At 39.9% G+C, this 18,988-nt stretch overlaps 4 protein-coding genes across 4 annotated transcripts in view; 2 read left to right on the forward strand and 2 right to left on the reverse strand.

The window, feature by feature from the left end:
* Nucleotides 1–16,630, forward strand: part of LOC126611220 (putative pentatricopeptide repeat-containing protein At5g65820) — a 46,296-nt gene extending 29,666 nt beyond the window's left edge. The window contains exon 2 of the mRNA XM_050279417.1: nucleotides 14,346–16,630. Within this exon, the coding sequence (XP_050135374.1) occupies nucleotides 14,437–16,359 (1,923 nt within the window). The 5' untranslated portion in view covers nucleotides 14,346–14,436 and the 3' untranslated portion in view covers nucleotides 16,360–16,630. The remainder of the gene's footprint in view (nucleotides 1–14,345) is intronic.
* Nucleotides 1,020–5,101, forward strand: LOC126611228 (squalene epoxidase 3-like). The gene is made up of 8 exons (XM_050279427.1): nucleotides 1,020–1,892; nucleotides 2,305–2,416; nucleotides 2,581–2,755; nucleotides 2,922–3,090; nucleotides 3,266–3,484; nucleotides 3,632–3,907; nucleotides 4,099–4,377; nucleotides 4,724–5,101. The coding sequence occupies exons 1-8, from the start codon at nucleotides 1,323–1,325 to the stop codon at nucleotides 4,826–4,828; spliced, it is 1,905 nt and encodes a 634-aa protein (XP_050135384.1). The 5' UTR covers nucleotides 1,020–1,322; the 3' UTR covers nucleotides 4,829–5,101.
* On the reverse strand, nucleotides 4,484–8,330 carry LOC126611201 (pentatricopeptide repeat-containing protein At3g49740). The gene is made up of 2 exons (XM_050279396.1): nucleotides 5,172–8,330; nucleotides 4,484–4,912 (listed from the first exon to the last, which is right to left on the reverse strand). Exon 1 carries the CDS (start codon nucleotides 7,538–7,540, stop codon nucleotides 5,336–5,338), a length of 2,205 nt encoding a protein of 734 aa, XP_050135353.1. The 5' UTR covers nucleotides 7,541–8,330; the 3' UTR covers nucleotides 4,484–4,912; nucleotides 5,172–5,335.
* Nucleotides 16,593–18,364, reverse strand: LOC126611270 (probable pectinesterase 29). The gene is made up of 5 exons (XM_050279484.1): nucleotides 18,027–18,364; nucleotides 17,785–17,944; nucleotides 17,447–17,665; nucleotides 17,007–17,245; nucleotides 16,593–16,869 (listed from the first exon to the last, which is right to left on the reverse strand). The coding sequence occupies exons 1-5, from the start codon at nucleotides 18,251–18,253 to the stop codon at nucleotides 16,707–16,709; spliced, it is 1,008 nt and encodes a 335-aa protein (XP_050135441.1). The 5' UTR covers nucleotides 18,254–18,364; the 3' UTR covers nucleotides 16,593–16,706.
* Between the last annotated feature and the right edge of the window lie 624 nt (nucleotides 18,365–18,988).

Here is an 18,988-nt window from a genome sequence, read left to right on the forward strand (position 1 = left end):
AAAGCTGCATGCTTTTACGATTTGGCCCTTCTTCTTTTAGGAACTTTAATTTTCAGTTAATATGATTTTATGATATTAGAATTATCTATACTACTTTTCTTTTCAAAAGGATTATTTTTTATTTTTTATAATTTTATTATTATTAACAGGAGGGAGATAATTCAAAATTATAATAATTATTTAGGAGAAAGAGGAATTTCGAATTCTGGAGGCATGGGTGGAAACTCACACTCATCCACTAGGATATTATATATACTAGTTATTAATCTCTTTGTCAACTGAAATTCTATGAAATTATAATTTTAATCCTCTCCTCAAAACTGAAGAAAATTAAAAGTGCGGACAATTTAATAATTACATAATAACATGAATTTTACTATTTTTACGCCACTCTCACAATCATGTACACATATCAAGTCTTATTTAAAAATAAAAAACAAGTAAATTTATTTAACCTCTATGAAGCACACCCGTAAGGGTACAATTTGCTAGTTTTAGTTAAAATTTTCTTAATTAGTAAGAGGTTAATGAATTTTTTGGCATACTAATGAACTTAAACCAAACAAAATTACATTTTTTGTTAGGGGCACCTCTCAAATATTTAATATTTCAGAACTATGTGAATTCATTTTTGTGGTTAGTAATAGTATGATGCCACTAATTCCTATGTTCTACAAACTTGGACAACTAATATTTTATTTTCTTTAATGGACAAGTCTTTCTTTTCTAATCTTTTCCTAGAAAGTAAATAATACAAGTCTAAAAATTGCAATTTTTTAAGAGAATAACTTTGGGTGAGTTCATTGTTATTGTAACGTTTCAGTCACTAATGCATTGTCATATAATTTATACATAATGACACCTATCATCAACATAATAGAATTTTAACAAGAGACGAATTAAAAAAGTCAGAAAAATTAAAAATTTAAAAGGAAAACAAAACAACAAACCCTAAATCCAACTATTGCTTGTTGTATGGTTTATGTAATTATGTTGTGTTTTAGTGATAGAGTAACCCTTTACCCAAAAAAAAAAAAACACAAGAAACCGAGCCATCTATCCTCTCACGGTCTCAGCCACCCAACCCCGCCAACTGCCCCAGCCACCGGCGGCAATCCCTATCCTCTCCACAACTGGAAAGCTCCGAAGCGATGAATTCGAGGGATTAGGAACTGGGATTTCGTTATCGTTTTCTCTTTCCAACTCCGAGTTCGTTTCTCAGGGACACGGAATTCTTGGAGCTCCAAATGACAACACGAGAGCACATTCCGTAATCACACACACATAATGAGCCTTCAATTCCTCACCCAACCAACCCAAAAATGCTCCTACAAAACCCCCCACGTCCACGTCCACGCCCATGCCCATACCCACACCCACATCCCTCCTCCTCCATCCTCATCCACACCAATCAATTTCAAATTCACATCCCTCATCATCTACCTCCAATCTCTCTCTCCTCCCATAATTCCAAAACCAGAACCAGAACCAGAAGAAAGCCCAACATTACTAGTTGCACCCACTCCCGCATTTCTTCATCTGGGTCGCCGCCTTCTCCATCTGGGCCTTCTTCCTTCTCATCTGGGTCTTCTTCTTTCTCATCTGGGTTTTCTTCTAAGATGGCGGCAACTGTGGCGGTTGATCCGTACGTTCTCTGGACCTTCTTCGCCTCCCTCTTAGGTTTTCTGGCTCTCTCTGTTCTCCGTCGCCGGAATTCCGACCACGCCAAGAGCAATGCTCAGAAGAACAAGAGTAATACGACGATCGTTCAGGATAAAAGCATCAACAGCTCTGACGACGGAGAATTCCCCCCAATTCACGGCTCCGGCACCGATGTAATCGTCGTCGGCGCCGGCGTTGCTGGCGCTGCTCTCGCCCTTACCCTCGCCAAGGTAAAAGAAAACCAAATTAAAGTTTTGATTATATTTATTATTATTTTTTTTGGGAAATTATCAACTTGTGTGGTTATTTGTGAATCTGGGTGACGTAGCGTGTCGGATTCAGAAAGCTTGTTTTTTCCCTTTTTTGTGTTGTGAATACTACTGTTAACTGACCGATTGAAAAGTCACGATCTTGGCATGCCATGCACTTAGAAAAGTTGAAGTTGATGACGCAACTGTTGTTTGTAACTTTGTACGCAAGTTTTTTTTTTTTTTTTTTTTGTTGTTGTTGTTTGTTATTAACTTTTATCAACTTTGCAAATAAATAAAAAGTCGACGGTTCATCATCAAGATTCAAGACTGACATGTAAATGTGCTCGATGTAGAAATGTAGAATGTTTTACTTATCTGTTGCTAATCCCAGGAGGGAAGACATGTTCATGTGATTGAAAGAGACTTGACGGAGCCAGATCGAATCGTCGGCGAGCTTCTCCAGCCAGGAGGGTACCTCAAATTGATGGAGTTGGGTCTTGAAGGTAATAAAAGTTGCTAATTCTTGGAGTGTCTGTTTTTTTGTTGTTCCCCTTCTTATTTAAGTTGGATTTTTGAATTTTAAATGTTGAATATGCTGCTTTTCTTAGTATTGGTTTCGGTTGCGAAATCTGACAATAACAGTAACATGTATGAGCATTGGTTTCAGATTGTGTGGAGGAAATCGATGCTCAGCGAGTGGTCGGTTATGTTCTTTTTAAGGATGGGAAGAACACTCGGCTGACCTATCCTCTGGAACAGTTCCACTCCGATGTGGCGGGGAGAAGTTTCCACAATGGCCGATTCATACAGAGGATGAGGGAAAAAGCTGCAAAGCTTCCCAAGTAAGTTTCTTGCCTCCTCATTTGAATGCTTATGCTGTCGTCGTGCTTGAGTCCATGATGTTTGGTTTCATGTAAATTATCAGCATTTTTTCAGTGAATGTTCCGTTTTCCTAATGCAGCGATGCTTGACCCCCTTGCATCCTCTTGTGTCTTGTTTTCTTTTAAGTGTACAACTGAAGCAAGGTACTGTAACGTCCCTGCTTGAAGTAAATGGGACAATTAAGGGGGTTCGATACAAAACCAAGGATGGTCAAGAACTTCAAGCGCACGCTCCTCTTACGATTGTTTGTGATGGTTGCTTCTCAAATCTGCGCCGCACTCTTTGCAAGCCTCAGGTAAAGTTGCTTCTTCAAATCTCTAATACAACGATTACGTGGTTTGATTAGGATGCCGATACACTTGCAGAAAGCTTTAACTGGAACAGTCATTAATTTTTTCATATCCGAGGATCAGTTGAACCCGCACTTCCTACATTGACAAAGATGGTATCGATCTACTTTTTTTTTGCAGGTAGAAGTGCCCTCTTGTTTCGTGGGATTAATCTTGGAAAATTGCAAACTCCCATTTGCAAATCATGGGCATGTTATTCTAGCGGATCCCTCTCCGATCCTGTTTTATCAAATCAGCAGTACAGAGGTCCGCTGTTTGGTCGATGTGCCCGGCCAAAGGGTACCTCCCATTGCCAATGGTGCAATGGCTAACTACTTGAAGACTGCGGTGGCTCCACAGGTACCTTTCGGTTTCAAAATTAGGGGTCTTGAGTTCAAACATTGAAACATTTTGATTGATCCTATTTTTTCGACAGTAGTTTCTATTCCTTTATGGGATGAGCCGGCTTCTTCTATTTTGAATTAACGAAGAAAATGTCTGTTTCAGGTTCCACCGGAACTTCATGATGCCTTCGTTGCTGCAATTGATAAGGGAAATATTAGAACAATGCCAAACAGAAGCATGCCAGCTAATCCACAGCCAACTCCAGGAGCCCTTTTGCTGGGTGACGCTTTCAATATGCGCCATCCTTTAACCGGCGGAGGAATGACTGTGGCACTTTCTGATATTGTTGTACTCAAGGATCTTCTTAAGCCGCTGCGGAACCTACATGATGCAGCTTCCTTGTGCACATACCTAGAATCCTTTTATACCTTGCGCAAGGTAAGCTCTGTTGCTCATGGGTGCCGGTTTAATATCGATGTGCATAATCCTTTTATACTTTGCTAAATCGAACTGTTTCAATTTCGTTTCTTGTTTGGCTGCAGAACAATTGATTTCAAGGTTGCATTGCTTGTATTAGAGATGTTATTATCACATATTCATCCTACTGATATTTAGCGTTGTTTTCGCAGCCGGTTGCATCTACGATAAATACCTTGGCAGGTGCCCTATACAAAGTGTTCTCCACCTCCCCTGATGAAGCAAGGACGGAGATGCGCCAAGCTTGTTTTGACTATCTAAGCCTTGGAGGTGCCTGTTCAACTGGGCCAGTGGCTTTGCTCTCTGGTCTAAATCCTTGTCCGTTGAATTTAGTTCTTCATTTTTTTGCTGTGGCGGTATACGGTGTTGGTCGTTTGCTACTACCATTTCCTTCACCGAGACGCTTGTGGATTGGAGCTAGATTACTTTTGGTGGGTTTTTCTTTTCCCCTTAACTTTTCCTAGATGATTATAGAATGCTGAATCATGTTTTTCTTCCTGGCCTAAAATGACAAATGACTCATTTGATATCGATGACTTCTAATCAAACAACGGAATTTCATTATGCGAACGAAAATTGTACACAATGTGAAGCCATTTGGTTGGTTCTTACCAGTGCCTTGGATCTCAAGGCAAAGCTTTCTAAATGAACTTCCGTATAAGCTAGATAGTAGATACCTAATTTTCCAACTGAGCAGATCCTACGGCCGTCATAGTAGCATACATGATTTCAATCAGTTTCTCTGGTTCTTAACAAAGAGCGTTTTCTATTTGTCAGAGTGCATCGGGTATAATATTTCCCATCATCAAGGCTGAAGGAGTAAGACAGATGTTCTTTCCAGCTACCATTCCAGCTCATCATAGAGCTCCTCCTGCCGAGTAAGCTACAGGAAATGATGGGGGAGAGCAAGGCAGTGGCATGCTTCAGACTTGTTGCTGTCAAGAGTCGAGATAAACCAGTCGGTACCTGCAAATTCTTTCTTGTTAACGATAGATAAAGAGGAAATCCAATTGTATTTTCCCTAATGAATTGTAACATTATTTCCAAATATGTACATCTTATAGTGGTATGGCTAGAAAAAAGAAATGTAAAAGTATATGTGAGATGTTTGAATTGAAAACAATATGAAGAAATATACGTTACATATTTGTGTTACATTCTGTGCATTATTTATAGATGAACACTGGACTGAGAGACGATGGGAAGAGTTGTTGGTTCAGCTTACCTTTTTACTGCTACGTCTTCATTCGTTGATCACGGAAGCATTAACTTCATCAATGGCAGTGCTGAGTGTCAAATAAATGAATCTTGTAAGGCTTCCAACTATGATTAGTACTGTAGAATGGCACAACGAGGCTTGGTTTGGTTTCCAGTTGACCCTGCATGTTTTTATGACTTAATCCAACTCAATCCAGGAATCTTCGGAACCCGAGTTCTGTTCATCAATTCTCTCACGTTAGCTGCTTCTTCCCATTGACCAGCAGCTGCATAAATACTGGCCAGAAGCACGTAAACTGTTGGATTATTTTGTTCGGTTTCAAGGAGAAACCCAGCAACTGTTCGTCCTAGCCTTAAATTTCCATGTGCTGCACAAGAACTGATTAGTGTCCACCAAATGTTTGGATGTGCTTCAATTTGCTTGCTGTTTATTACAGTTTCCGCCTCATCAAGATACCCAGCACGACCTAGAAGGTCAACTATACATGAAAAGTGATCAACTTCAGGTATAAAGCCATAATTACGAATCATGGAATTGAAAATTCGGGTACCATCAACAACTAGACCAGCATGGCTGCAAGCGGAAAGGACTGCCGTAAAGGTGGCCTGGTCTGGTTTGACTGCAGATGCGTCTTGCATTGCCTCAAAACAGCGCACAGCTTCATTTCCTTGCCCATGCTGTGCATAAGCAGCTATCAGGGAATTCCAAGAGACTGTATCCTTTTGAGTCATTGCATTGAAAACTCTTACGGACCAATCTATAACCCCGCATTTAGCGTACATGGTGATGAGGGCATTGCCTAAGCACATCTGATGCGAAAACCCAAATTTGAGAATGTAGCCATGAACTTGTTTTCCGTCTTTCAAGGCTGATGTGCTTGAACAAATGCTCAAAATAATACTCAAGGTACACACATCTGGCCTGTGTTCTGACATTAGTAGATTAGAAAATTGCTCTAGCCCTTCTTTTACCAATCCATTCAACAGGAATCCGGAAACAATAGCATTCCAGGAGATCAAATTTTTGGACTCGATATCTTCGAATACTGGATAGGCCAGATCAATCAGACCCAGCTTAGCATATGCAGATACCAATGCATTTGAAACGTAGATCTTAAGGATAAGCCCATTTTTGTGTGCAAGGGCTTGAACCATTTGCACGATCTCAATCAACTCCGAGCTTGCTAACAAACTTCCAAAAGTAAACTCATCTGGTTTGACCCCTGCCCTCTGCATTTGCTGGTAGACCAAGATGGCTAATTTACTGTCATTCCCTTGAGCATAAGTTGAGATCATGGTGTTCCATGATATGAGATCCTTCTCCTCCAATGTCTGAAAAACCTGGTAAGCAGCATGCAAATCCCCACAACCAGAATACATGGTTATTGCTGCATTGCTCACAGAAGTAAAAGGTTCGAAACCCGACTTAACAGCTTGGGCAAGTACATGGTTGGCAACTCTTGCAGTTGAACACGAGGTCATGACACTTACAAAAGTCAGCTCGGTAGGCCTAAGACATGCCTCTTGCATCAATTTGAACATTTCCAAAGCTTCTTTATCTCTTCCGGCACTCACCAAACCATCTATCATCACATTAAAAGTAATCTGATCATATATTGCACCTTCCGCTTCTTCAAATAAATCAAATGCCTCCGAAACACTTCTGCAGTTAAAATACATAGTTATCAGAGCATTAACAACAGAACTTCTACCCAAAAACCCGGTTTTAAGCACTAAAGAATGCACCTGCCTCCCAAAACCTAAGAGCCCCAAACCACACAAACTCAAAACACTAGCAAAACCATAATTATCATGCATAACACCCATCCTATGCATTTCACAAAAAAAATCAATAGCAACCTCATCAAACCCATTCTCCGCACACCCGGTAATCATCGCATTCCAAATCGCCACACTACCCTTTTGGGGCATTTTATCAAACACCTCACAGGCATAATCCACATGCCCCAATTTTGTACAAGCCGAAAACAGCGTGGTCCACGAATAAACATCTGGGTTTTCAATCCCGTCGAAGACCCATTTCACAGAAGTCAAGTCTTCGTCTTTCGCATAGAGCGAGAGCAGGGTGTTGGCTACGTGAGGGTAGGCTTTAAGGCCAGTCCGGATGGCGTGGGCATGGAGTTGGGTTCCGAAAGCAACGTCGCGGCAATTGGCGCAGGCGGTGACGGCAGATGAGAGCGTGTAGTGGTCCGGTCCTACGGACGGTGAGGAGTGGATTTGGGTGAAAAGCTGGAGGGCCTCTGAGTAACGGTGCGAGCGCGTGAGGTTGGCGAGCGTTTGGTTCAGTTTGAGGATCTGCTTAGTGGCGACTTGGGTAAGGGTTTTTGTGGGTTCTTTGTAGAAGTGGAACCTCATCGATCTCTTGAATTTTGGGTATTTTCAGCGACTGCATTTGTAGAATCTGATGGTTTTTGCAGGTCTTGGTTGAAGAAGAAGCTTCAACCGTTGGTTCCCGCCATTCCGGCGTACGTTTAAACGCCGTGTAAGCTTCCTTTCATTTTAAAAATTTTAAATTGTTTGATAGTATTCGTGTTTGTTTGTAAGTGATGGCCTTTTAAATTCGATTCTCGTCTAATTACGTAATTTTAATTTTATTTTGGGTCAAAGCCTTCTTACTTTTGTCTCTCACAATTGAAAATTGACCAATATCGTCGTCCACATTTGGCTCAACATATCAATGTCAACCATGTCGTCAATTTGTCAAACTTTCAGTTCGATCCCGGAACCAGCGTTCTTAAAAGCGGGATTAATCCAATATCGTGTATTAAGTCAGGAACACCATTGAGCGGCGTCAGACACACATCTGGGCGGGTTAGGCGGCCTCGGCGATGTGGAAAAAACAAAAGCCCTGTCGTGATACTGGCGACTCACAAAGAAAGAAACTTCTCCGCGTCTCGTCGGCCTCCCTCTCGGTGTGCTAAAAGAGGAGTTGACGAGAATGGAAGATCTATGAGGGGGGAGAGAGAGAGAGAGAGAGAGAGAGAGAGGAGTTAGAGATTTGCAATTGTAGAGGTGGATGAGGGGACGGCTGCTAGTTAGCATTAGTTAGGGTTTTCTATACTCATATTTTTAGTATAAATAGACATTTATTTATGTGATAAATAATCAATTTATTTATATTCATCTAGGCCACCTAAGTCCTCATCTAGGAGCTTAGGCGTTAGGTTCCAACTCACCGTTCAAGTTTAGTGTCTTTTAAAATCTTGACCGGAACAATATATTCTTTTTTTGTTTATTCATATAATGTTCCTAATGTTCGCCGGACTTCTTGCTTTTGTCCCTCTTCACAATTGGAAATTCACCAATATTGTCCTCCACATTTGGCTTAACATATCCATATCATCCATGTCATTAATTTATCAAACTTTCAGTTATATACGGGGACAATTTGCCAAACTATACCAATCAACCACCAATGAACATAAGTCAAATTTTATAGTTAGATAACAACTCTTAATAATACCATTGTGATTAAGTTTGTTACCAATATCAGCACAAACCAAACATTAGGCATTCGATCAAAATTTTCATTCAACCCTATGTGTGCTTCCACTTGTAACGGCGAAAATTTCCTTTTAGACTTGATTTAAGGGTCAAATTAAAGGACATTTTACTCTTCTATATGCACACACATTGGCGAAATTAGACATATTTTGAATGGAAAGTTCGATTTTAATCAAAATGGTTAATAAATTTAGGTCTCTTTTGAGATTGCTTCTGTAAAAAGCACTTAGTAGTGCATCCTAAAGAAGCACATAGCAGGTTATTCTATAACCCAAAAGTGCTTCTTAAATTTTTTGGCAAACTTAGTAAAAAATGATTTTTTTTAACAAATGATATTATTTACATTAGGAGAGTAAGGAAATTGATTAAGCCTCACAATGGACTATCAATAATGTGGTTCAACTTTTGGTGATAATTGAACCTAAAACACTTAGCAGTAAAGAAAAATTGATTTTTAATCGTAAAAAAAAAAAAAAAAAAAAAAAAAAACACTTGTACCCCTAATGGAATAAATCCCAAAGATGTCTTTAACAACCAAGTCTTATTTTATTTTCAAATACAATGATATTAAGAGCAAGTCCAGCCTTGCATGTAGGCCGGGGGACAGGGGAGAAGAAAGGGCCCGAGGGCCTGTCAATCAGCTCCAGCCATGAAGAGCCCGAGCTCGTGGAGAAGGCCCGAGCAAGAGGCCTGTCAATTTGTGACAGCCCGGCAGCCCGAGCTCCCAGCCTTTTTTTTATTTTTTTCTGTCAGGCACGTGCACCCCACTCGCACGTGAAGGCGCGTCGCCCGACAACTTTTCAGAAAAGCAGTCCGCTTTTCAGAAGGTCTCAGTTACCGTTAGGAAGCCACGTGGCTTCCCACGGTCCGTTCGATCTCAACGACTCCTTCATTTGGACCGTTGGATCTCAACAGTAAAAAAAAAATATCTTATTTAATATCAAATGTTCGATCTGAAATCAACGGTCGATATTAATATGCTATAAATAAAGAAAAAATAGTTTTAAAATTAAGGAAAGTTACCGTTGTGACACGTGGCACAATCTGGAGTGTTGGAATTCAAAATTTTTTAAATCCAACGGCAGAGATTAATTATTTGAATAAAAATTAAAAAAAATGGAAAAAATCCGAAAAAATTGTAAAAAATCTGAAATTTTTTTGTAAAAAATTGTTTTTACTTTTCTATAAATACCACTTCTTCTCTATCTACCTTACACCACAATTTCATATTTTCTCAACTACTTTCAATCAAATTCATATCTTTCTCTCAAAGTTTCAATCCAATTTTTTTTCCACAAAATGACTACTGATGCAGGTACGAATTGGTCGCTTCTTGAAGATGTTGCGTTGTGCACTAGATGGGTTGAAGTTACTCATAATTCTCTTACGGGTAATGAGATGCAGTTGCGAGAAATGTGGAGTTTAATTCATACCAAATTTCTTGAGCAAATGAGTGGGAAAAGAACCAAAGAATCGATGTCCAGTCGTTGGAAAATATTTAGTCATTCCTTTAGTACGTGGAGAGATGCATTGACACAAGCTAGTAGTAATGTTCGAAGTGGGGCAAATTATGCGGATGAGGTAAGAATATATTATAATTATTTGTTTGTATTATTATTTTGTTACCTAATTTGATTATAATTATTTGTTTGTATTATTTATTTGTTACCTAATTTCATTATTATTATTATTTGTTTGCATTATTTATTTGTGACCTAATTTCATTATTATTATTTGTTTGTATTATTTATTTGTTACCTAATAATTTCATTATTATTATTTGTTTGTATTATTTATTTGTTACCTAATAATTTCATTATTATTATTTATTTGTATTATTTATTTGTTACCTAATTTCATTATTATATTTATTTGTTTGTATTATTTATTTGTGACCTAATTTTATTATTATTATTTGTTTGTATTATTTATTTGTGACCTAATTTTATTATTATTATTTGTTTGTATTATTTATTTGTGACCTAATTTCATTATTATTATTTGTTTGTATTATTTATTTGTTACCTAATGATTTCATTATTATTATTATTTGTTTGTATTATTTATTTGTTACCTAATAATTTCAATATTATTATTTGTAGCAACTTCAAGCACAAGCATGGTATGCTGCCAAAATCAAATCAAGAAACAAATCATTCACCCGGTGGGAATGTTGGAATATTGTTAAAGATTGTCCTAAATTCAAAGTTATGCATGTTGGTCCAGAAGTATGCATGAACAACATCCCTCTACACAGCACCTTTGTACACAGCACCCCTCCACACTCTACACCCGACATGGCTCCCATGTTGATGAAGAAGATGGAGAAGAAGTGCCTGAAACGCCCATTCCAGAACAAGCGTCGGGGTCGACCCGTTATCCAATTAGGCCTCAAGGTAAGAAGGCTTCAAAGAGGAAAGGGAGTGCTTCCAAGAATGATTATGGAAAGTACATGCAAGAACTTGCTCGTCAAGGTGAATTGACATTGGCGTGGGAATTGGTGAAATATGAGGCTGATAAGGCTAGAGATGAGGTAAAAGCTGTAGCTATTCAACAAGTATTTCAAGCTGAACAGAGGGAAAGAGAGCTACTTAGGCAAGAAAGGGAGTTGCTTAGAGAAAAAAGAATTGCACAACGAGATCGTGACATTATGAACACGCGTTTAGAAAGGATGTCTCCAACTTCTAAATATTTTTGGCAGTCGGAGAAAGCGGATGTGGTGCAAAGGAGGCGTGCAAGAGAAGCGAGATCAAGACAAGATGACCCTAGCACAACAAGACAATATGATCCTAGCACCACAGATTGGTTAAGTGGTGAGGAATAGGGTACTTTTGTAATCGGAGCCCATAGTTTTCCAATCACTTTAGGTTGTAATTTATTATTTATGTTGTTTCCATGTAATCGGAATAGGGTACTTATGTAATTTATTATTTATGTTGTTTCCATTTTATTGAAGTTAGTACTTTATTAAAAGTGAGAGTACCATTTAATTTCGTAATATATTTATCCTAATAATAGAATCTTTATTCATCAAATTGTTCACGTATAATGAAATTATAAAACACACCAAATAAAACTAAAAAACTCACCAATTGGAATTACATAAACACACCAAATAAAATTACATAAACATACGAAATAATAAAAAACTCACTACAAAAAACACACCAAATAAAATTACATAAACATACCAAATAATTCACACCAAATAAAATTACATAAACATACGAAATAATAAAAAACTCACTACAAAAAACACATCAAATAAAATTACATAAACACACCAAATACAAACAAACATACTAAATAAACTTAAGTCTCTTCAGCTTGTTTCAATGCCCACTGGTGCTCTATCAAGTCAATTTGCCGATCGTTGTGCATAGATGACATTTGAAGTGCAGTATATCGTTGAATGACCCTTTCATTGTAACGTCCATCCCTTTCTAATGGCTCGTGTTGCACAGGTTCTTCAGTGACATCATACACACAATATATCCGTGTTCTTGAATTGTTCATCGTGTCTGGCTTTGGCTCATATTCATCAACCGCATCATAATCGAACTCATCTTCCACAATCATGTTGTGAAGAATGATGCACGTCATCATGATGGATCGAAGTGACTCTACATCGAACATTCTGGCAGCACCCCTGACGATCGCCCAACGAGCTTGAAGGATACCAAAACAACGCTCCACATCCTTCCTGCACCCCTCTTGACAGCTTGCAAAGTGTTTTTCCTTTGCACTTCGCGGATGTGGCACTGTTTTGACAAATGTTTCCCACCGTGGGTAAATGCCGTCAGCTAGGTAGTATGCCCCGTCGTACCCACGCCTGTTGACAACATACGTGACTTTTGGTGCCTTTCCTTGCAGGACGTCGTTGAACACTGGGGATTGGGCAAGGACGTTGAGATCATTTTGAGCCCCCGGAACCCCGAAAAAGGCGTGCCATATCCATGTATCAAAAGATGCCACTGCCTCCAAAATGATAGATTTTGATCCTTTTCTGTCCCCATATGCGCCTTGCCATGCACTTGGACAGTTTTTCCACGTCCAGTGCATACAATCGATGCTTCCTACCATCCTAGGAAAACCTCGCATCTCGCCCCTCTTCAGAAGCCTTTGCAAGTCCATGTGAGTAGGTTTTCGGAGGTACTCTGCGGTGTACAAAGATTCGACTACTCCGCAAAACCTCATCAGGGCCTCAAGAATGGTTGATTTCCCCATCCTCGTTATCTCATCCACTTGGTCTGCAGATGCTCCATACGCAAGCATCCGTAATGCAGCATTGATTTTTTGCTCAGGCATGAGACCCATAACACCACAAGCATCCTTCTTTTGCACAAAGTAAGAATCATGGTTGCAAACATCAGTCATGATTCTGTTGAACAAATGTCGTTCCATTCTAAAACGACGTCTGAAGTACGTATCAGGAAATTCACTGTTATGGACAAAGTAATCGTCCAACAGCTCTTCACCCCGTCGTTGCCTGCTTCTATCAAGGTTTCTTGAACGGTTGGGCCTGCATATCTGAGCAACAGTCTGGATGACTCGACGGGAATGTGAGGCTCTGGCCATTCTTGTTTCGTCATCTCTCCTTCTACGCTCATCATCCTCTTCCATCTCATTTTCGGCTATTTGAAGGTTGAACATTCCTTCAGATTGGTTAAACAATTCTTCCTCTTGCTGATCGATTTCCCACATCATCCTTGATGAAGAAGAAGACATTGTAATGATGGATGGTGAAGAAGAAGCAGAAACTATGAATAATGAGATAAAGATGTTGAGAAAATTGGTGTGAGATTTGTGAGGATGGATGATGGATTATATGGACGATTCAGAAAGGATTGGATTGTAGACAAGGCCACGTGGCATGCCGTCATTCGTTAAAAATCTGATCGAAATCTATCCTCAAAGATTCTGAAAAGATAATGACACGTGGCACGATCGTATTGGATAAAAATCTTATCGAAATCGATCCCCAATAATTATCTTTTCGGATAATGACACGTGGCGCAATTTTGAACGAGTTAAAATCTGATCGAAATCTATCATCAAAGATTCTTAAAAGATAACGACACGTGACACGATGACATTGGATAAAAATCTTATCGAAATTCATCACTAAATAATTGTTTTTTTATAAAATGACACATGGCGCAACGAGAACGATTTAAAAAATCTTATCCGAAATTACAAATAATTTTATTTTGTATTATTTAAACAAACAAAAAAAAACTAATATTTTATTGCCTATTGCCAGGGGGAGGACTCCAAGGGTGGAGATGCAAATGACAATTATTGTTCATTAATGATAGTTACTATTCATTAAAGGCAGTTACTGTTCAAAATGGTGGATTCAATAGTGGATTGCCAGGGGGGAGGGCTCCATGGATGGAGTTGCTCTAAGGATGAGAAGTGAGGCAAAACAACATAGACCAACAATAATTTGGTATTTAACTTACTATTATATAAGATGAATTTAAAACTTTCTACTTACAAGCAGGACAAATATCACTAAACGTGGAACTTATATTTTGAAAAAGGGGGTGAGGTTGATATTTACCTTCTGCTCTACCTTACGAGAAAAACATAAATACAAGAAATGATCAAATTAGAACACGAAATTGACCTAATGTCAAACCGCACCGTTTAGGGCAAAAATGCTTCACGAAAACAGACATGGTGATAGGAGAGAGTTGAGTTGAGTTGAGCTGAGTTGGGTTGGGTTGCAGAACCGGATTAAAATGCAGAGATTGTATCAGCAAACCAAATCTCTCTGCACCAAACACCATCATCTCTCGCATTCCTTCAAACCAAACACCCCCTCCAACCTTTTCCACACCAATCACAAACCCACCAAGCAAACCCACAACCCCCATGCCTTCACCAAGACAAGATCCGGCCTCGGGCTGGCCCGCCTCGACACCGACCCGGATACATCCCCAGACGACCCGACCCACTGCGAGTTCTCCGCCGACGTCGAGAAGATTTACAGAATACTACGGAAATTCCACTCCAGGGTCCCGAAATTGGAGCTCGCTCTCCACCAATCCGGCGTCGTTTTGAGGTCAGGGTTAACGGAGCGGGTGCTGAACCGGTGTGGCGACGCCGGGAACCTCGGGTATAGGTTCTTCGTGTGGGCTGCGCAGCAGCCGAATTACCGACCCAGTTACGAGGTGTATAAGGCCATGATTAAAAGCTTGAGCAAAATGCGCCAATTCGGCGCCGTTTGGGCGCTGCTTGAAGAAATGAGGAGGGAGAACCCGCAGCTGATTACCCAGGAAGTTTTTGTGGTTCTGATGCGGCGGTTCGCCGCGGCGAGGATGGTGAAGAAAGCAGTTGAGGTGCTCGACGAAATGCCTAAGTATGGGTGCGAACCCGATGAGTATGTTTTCGGGTGTTTGTTGGATGCCCTGTGTAAAAATGGTAGTGTTAAAGATGCAGCTTCATTGTTTGAGGATATGCGTGTGAGGTTTACTCCGAGCATTAAGCATTTTACGTCGTTGTTGTATGGTTGGTGTCGAGAAGGGAAGCTCATGGAGGCGAAATTCGTGTTGGTGCAGATGAGGGAAGCCGGTTTTGAGCCTGACATTGTGGTGTATAACACATTGCTGAGCGGGTACTCTCAGGCTGGGAAGATGGTTGATGCCAATGAGCTCTTGAAGGAGATGAGGAGGAAGGGTTGTGATCCCAATGCAGCTTCGTACACGACTGTGATTCAGGTGCTTTGCAGTCGAGAAAAGATGGAGGAGGCAATGAGGGTGTTTGTGGAGATGCAGAGGAGTGGTTGTGAGGCTGATGTTGTGACTTACACTACTTTGATTAGTGGGTTTTGTAAGTGGGGAAAGATTGAGAGGAGTTACGAGATTTTGGATGGTATGATACAGAAAGGGTTTTCGCCGAATCAGATGACTTACATGTATATTATGTTGGCTCATGAGAAGAAGGAAGAGCTGGAGGAGTGTGTGGAATTGATGGAGGAGATGAGAAAGATCGGTTGTAGTCCTGATCTTGGTATTTACAACACAGTGATCCGGTTGGCGTGCAAATTGGGGGAGGTGAAAGAAGGTGTTCGACTTTGGAACGAAATGGAAGCAGCTGGGTTTAGTCCTGGGCTTGACACCTTTGTCATTATGATTCATGGGTTTCTTGGGCAAGGCTGTTTGATTGATGCTTGTGATTATTTTAAAGAAATGGTCGGCAGAGGTCTTCTGTCCGGCCCACAATATGGTACCTTGAAGGAGCTGATGAATGCTTTGTTGAGAGACGAAAAGCTAGAAATGGCAAAAGATGTTTGGAGTTGCATTGTGACCAAAGGATGCGATCTCAATGTGTTTGCATGGACAATTTGGATTCATGCGCTGTTTTCAAGGGGGCATGTGAAGGAGGCTTGTTCGTACTGTTTGGACATGATGGAGGCGGATGTAATGCCACAGCCAGATACTTTCGCGAAGCTCATGCGCGGTTTAAGGAAACTATATAACCGACAGATAGCAGCTGAGATCACAGAGAAGGTGAGGAAGATGGCTGCAGATAGACAAATCACTTTCAAGATGTATAAAAGGCGAGGAGAGCGGGACTTGAAGGAAAAGGTAAAGGAGAAAAATGATGGGAGGAAACGGAGGGCCCGCAGAAGAAGTTGGCCTAGTAAATCTAAATCTTTGTAGTTTGAACGAGAAGGTGTGAAGTATATGGATCCAGTGATCGCTCCCAAATCACAGAGATCGATCGGCCATCATTAACATGAGAAATGGCAGCCATTTCTTCACCCATTTCTTTTCGGCTCCAACTGTACCAATGTCTATCTCATCACGGAATGGGATACAACTGGTTACATCTAAGATTTTCTCATTGTACGAGCTTAATTCTGCCACATTTGGGCGTCTCTCGGAACAAAATATTTGGTGCATGAAAATATCGAGGCTGATTTGATTCAAACTTTATACTAAACGAAAGGTACTTTTTATTCCATTAGCAAGACATGTTACGCAAGGTAAGGCGCTTGCTCAAGGGCTTAATTTGGTTGACCTCTCAACCATCCTTCTTGGTCTATGAAAGAAGCCGGATTTGTGAAATATGCCACTTCTTCATCTGATAGCTTCTTCTCCCATGGGACACGACCCGACAAATTGGCTCCAGGTCCTTGACAATTTGCCTCCGAGAATGCAACCGAATCCCTGTTCAATATCGTAAAAGGAAAACACTGAGACAATTAAATTGTAATCTGACATATCGGTTTTTAGTTGAAGTGATTAAGAGCGTTCATCTCTGCACCCGAGATCCTGTATTGAAACAGAAACGGAGATAGACTTACACAGGAGCAGGCGGCCATGGGGACCAACCCTCAGGGGTGATGATATTTTCCATGAAGGTGGAGGCAAACAATACTCTCGAATAAGGTCTCCACGGTCTTCCTAAAAATGTAGTACCTGTTCCGTTTACATAGCAATCTTTGAGCACAAAACCAGTTGTTTCGTTTGGGGCTTTACGGCCTTGTGCTGTAATAAAACCAGTAATCCCTATTCGATCGGTTATCGAAAATATCTGGCATTTCTGCAAACAAATGTGTCATGTAATCGAGTGTAAATACATGAACATTGTGCTAAAGATGAGTAGCGCTAGGCTCAGTCATGTAGAAATGTAAGTCACGATGAACCGTTTCATGTGGGATCGTGTAGATGACCGAGCCTAGCGCATCTTTGGCTAAAATAATGAGAGAGAGAGAGAGAGAGAGAGAGAGAGAGGATTTTTAACCTCATAAATTGACTGGCCATTGCCCCAAATGAAGTCTATAGCCCCTTCAATAAAGCAATCGTAAAAATAGTGACGGCCACCATCATCAGTCAATGTATCTTGCAAGCTTATAAAACTGCAGTGGTGAAAACTTGCTTTGTCTGCAGAGATTAAGATTGCAGGCGCCCAAGTAGTTTTGCTTCCATTCGGATCCGGCAAGATAAGATGGTCATATGAATTCTGTTAATTAGAACCAGAATTGCAAACTTAAAATGCTTAACCCTGAATTTATCTTAGCGTGTGTTGTGTGTGTGTGTGCGTGTGTGTATATATATAACATTCAATCTTAGATGCTTAACCTTGAATATTATACTTCGCGCCACAAAATTATCTGCAAACAACTTGAATGTAGGACTGTCAATGACACTGCCAGCATCTCCGTATTCGATTGTAGCGGGAAATTTAGGGTCTCCTTCAAGAACGATGTATGGTTTCTCCTTTGGAATCATAACTTTTTCCCTGCATATAAGAATTTCATATCCATAGTTAGTTTTGATTTTAATGTGTAGCTTGAAAATAAATTAAAAAGAACACTACTTACGTATACACATCAGGGTTAAGGAGGATACGAATCCACAGAGAGTTATTTGGTGGTACAGAATCGATGGCTTGTTGCACTGTGGTAAAATTTCCTCGACCACTCTTATCGACTATGATGGTACTTGAAACATCGTTTTCCAAAGCGTTTTTCGTTGCTTTGTACCGTCCCCCCAATGTTGAACCGAAGAAAAGGAGGAGGGAAAATATTGTTGATATAAGAGACTCCATACCAGAACACTGCAAGATAATTAAGTTTAGGAACAATGAGGGGCTAAGACAGTTTTCTTAGGATAAGAAGAAGAAATTCTTTTGATATGTGTTTGGCTGACAGCTTTGGTTAACTGAGTACAATGAATCTGCAATTCTTAATTTGGAAAAATATTTATCATTGAGAGGGAAAGATGACAACATTTTATTATTAATTTTGCTGTTATATTTTACTGGCATGAGCCTAAAAATTAAAGGGCGTTTAGCAGCAATTATTCGTTTTTGGACAATAGTTGCACTGTGTTTCCACTTTTATAAAATTGCTCTATTGATCAAATTTATCTATGGAAAGTTTATACTGCTCTTCATTGATCTTTTTATTGGTCAACATGTCTTTTTTTTGATGAAAATGTGACACCTTAACAACATTGAACGACAGTCTCATATCAATTTTCAAATTCATTCTTTCGGTTGCTTCATCTCGACTAATTTAATTTAGAGAGGTGAAGAACATCTGAGAGACCATGAAGTAGTTAGCTAAAACTTTCGATTACTCCACATCTCAGCTTCATTCTCTCTCTCTCTCTCTCTCTCTCTCTCTCATCTTGCTTTAGCTCAGTTATTAGATTCTTCCAATTTGATATTTGGTTGTGGTAGTTGTGGAGTGAAGAAGGAAGGGGTTCCTTGAATGGATTATTGTGATCACGATGATTCGAAATCAGAAAATTGGGGTGTATAGTTGGCTGTTATTGTGGT

The sequence above is a fragment of the Malus sylvestris genome, chromosome 2 (assembly GCF_916048215.2).
Source record: "Malus sylvestris chromosome 2, drMalSylv7.2, whole genome shotgun sequence".
Classification (NCBI taxonomy): Eukaryota; Viridiplantae; Streptophyta; class Magnoliopsida; order Rosales; family Rosaceae; genus Malus; species Malus sylvestris.

Excerpts from the sequence above, each read along its gene's own strand:
- LOC126611228 (XM_050279427.1), top strand. The coding sequence starts at position 1,323 with ATGCTCCTACAAAACCCCCCACGTCCACGTCCACGCCCATGCCCATAC. Across the intron at positions 2,417-2,580 it reads GATGGAGTTGGGTCTTGAAG|ATTGTGTGGAGGAAATCGAT; the intron begins GTAATAAAAGTT and ends CATTGGTTTCAG. Across the intron at positions 3,091-3,265 it reads GCACTCTTTGCAAGCCTCAG|GTAGAAGTGCCCTCTTGTTT; the intron begins GTAAAGTTGCTT and ends TTTTTTTTGCAG.
- LOC126611201 (XM_050279396.1), bottom strand. The coding sequence starts at position 7,540 with ATGAGGTTCCACTTCTACAAAGAACCCACAAAAACCCTTACCCAAGTC.
- LOC126611270 (XM_050279484.1), bottom strand. The coding sequence starts at position 18,253 with ATGGAGTCTCTTATATCAACAATATTTTCCCTCCTCCTTTTCTTCGGT. Across the intron at positions 17,666-17,784 it reads CGCGAAGTATAATATTCAAG|AATTCATATGACCATCTTAT; the intron begins GTTAAGCATCTA and ends TCTAATTAACAG. Across the intron at positions 17,246-17,446 it reads ATGGCCAGTCAATTTATGAG|AAATGCCAGATATTTTCGAT; the intron begins GTTAAAAATCCT and ends ATTTGTTTGCAG.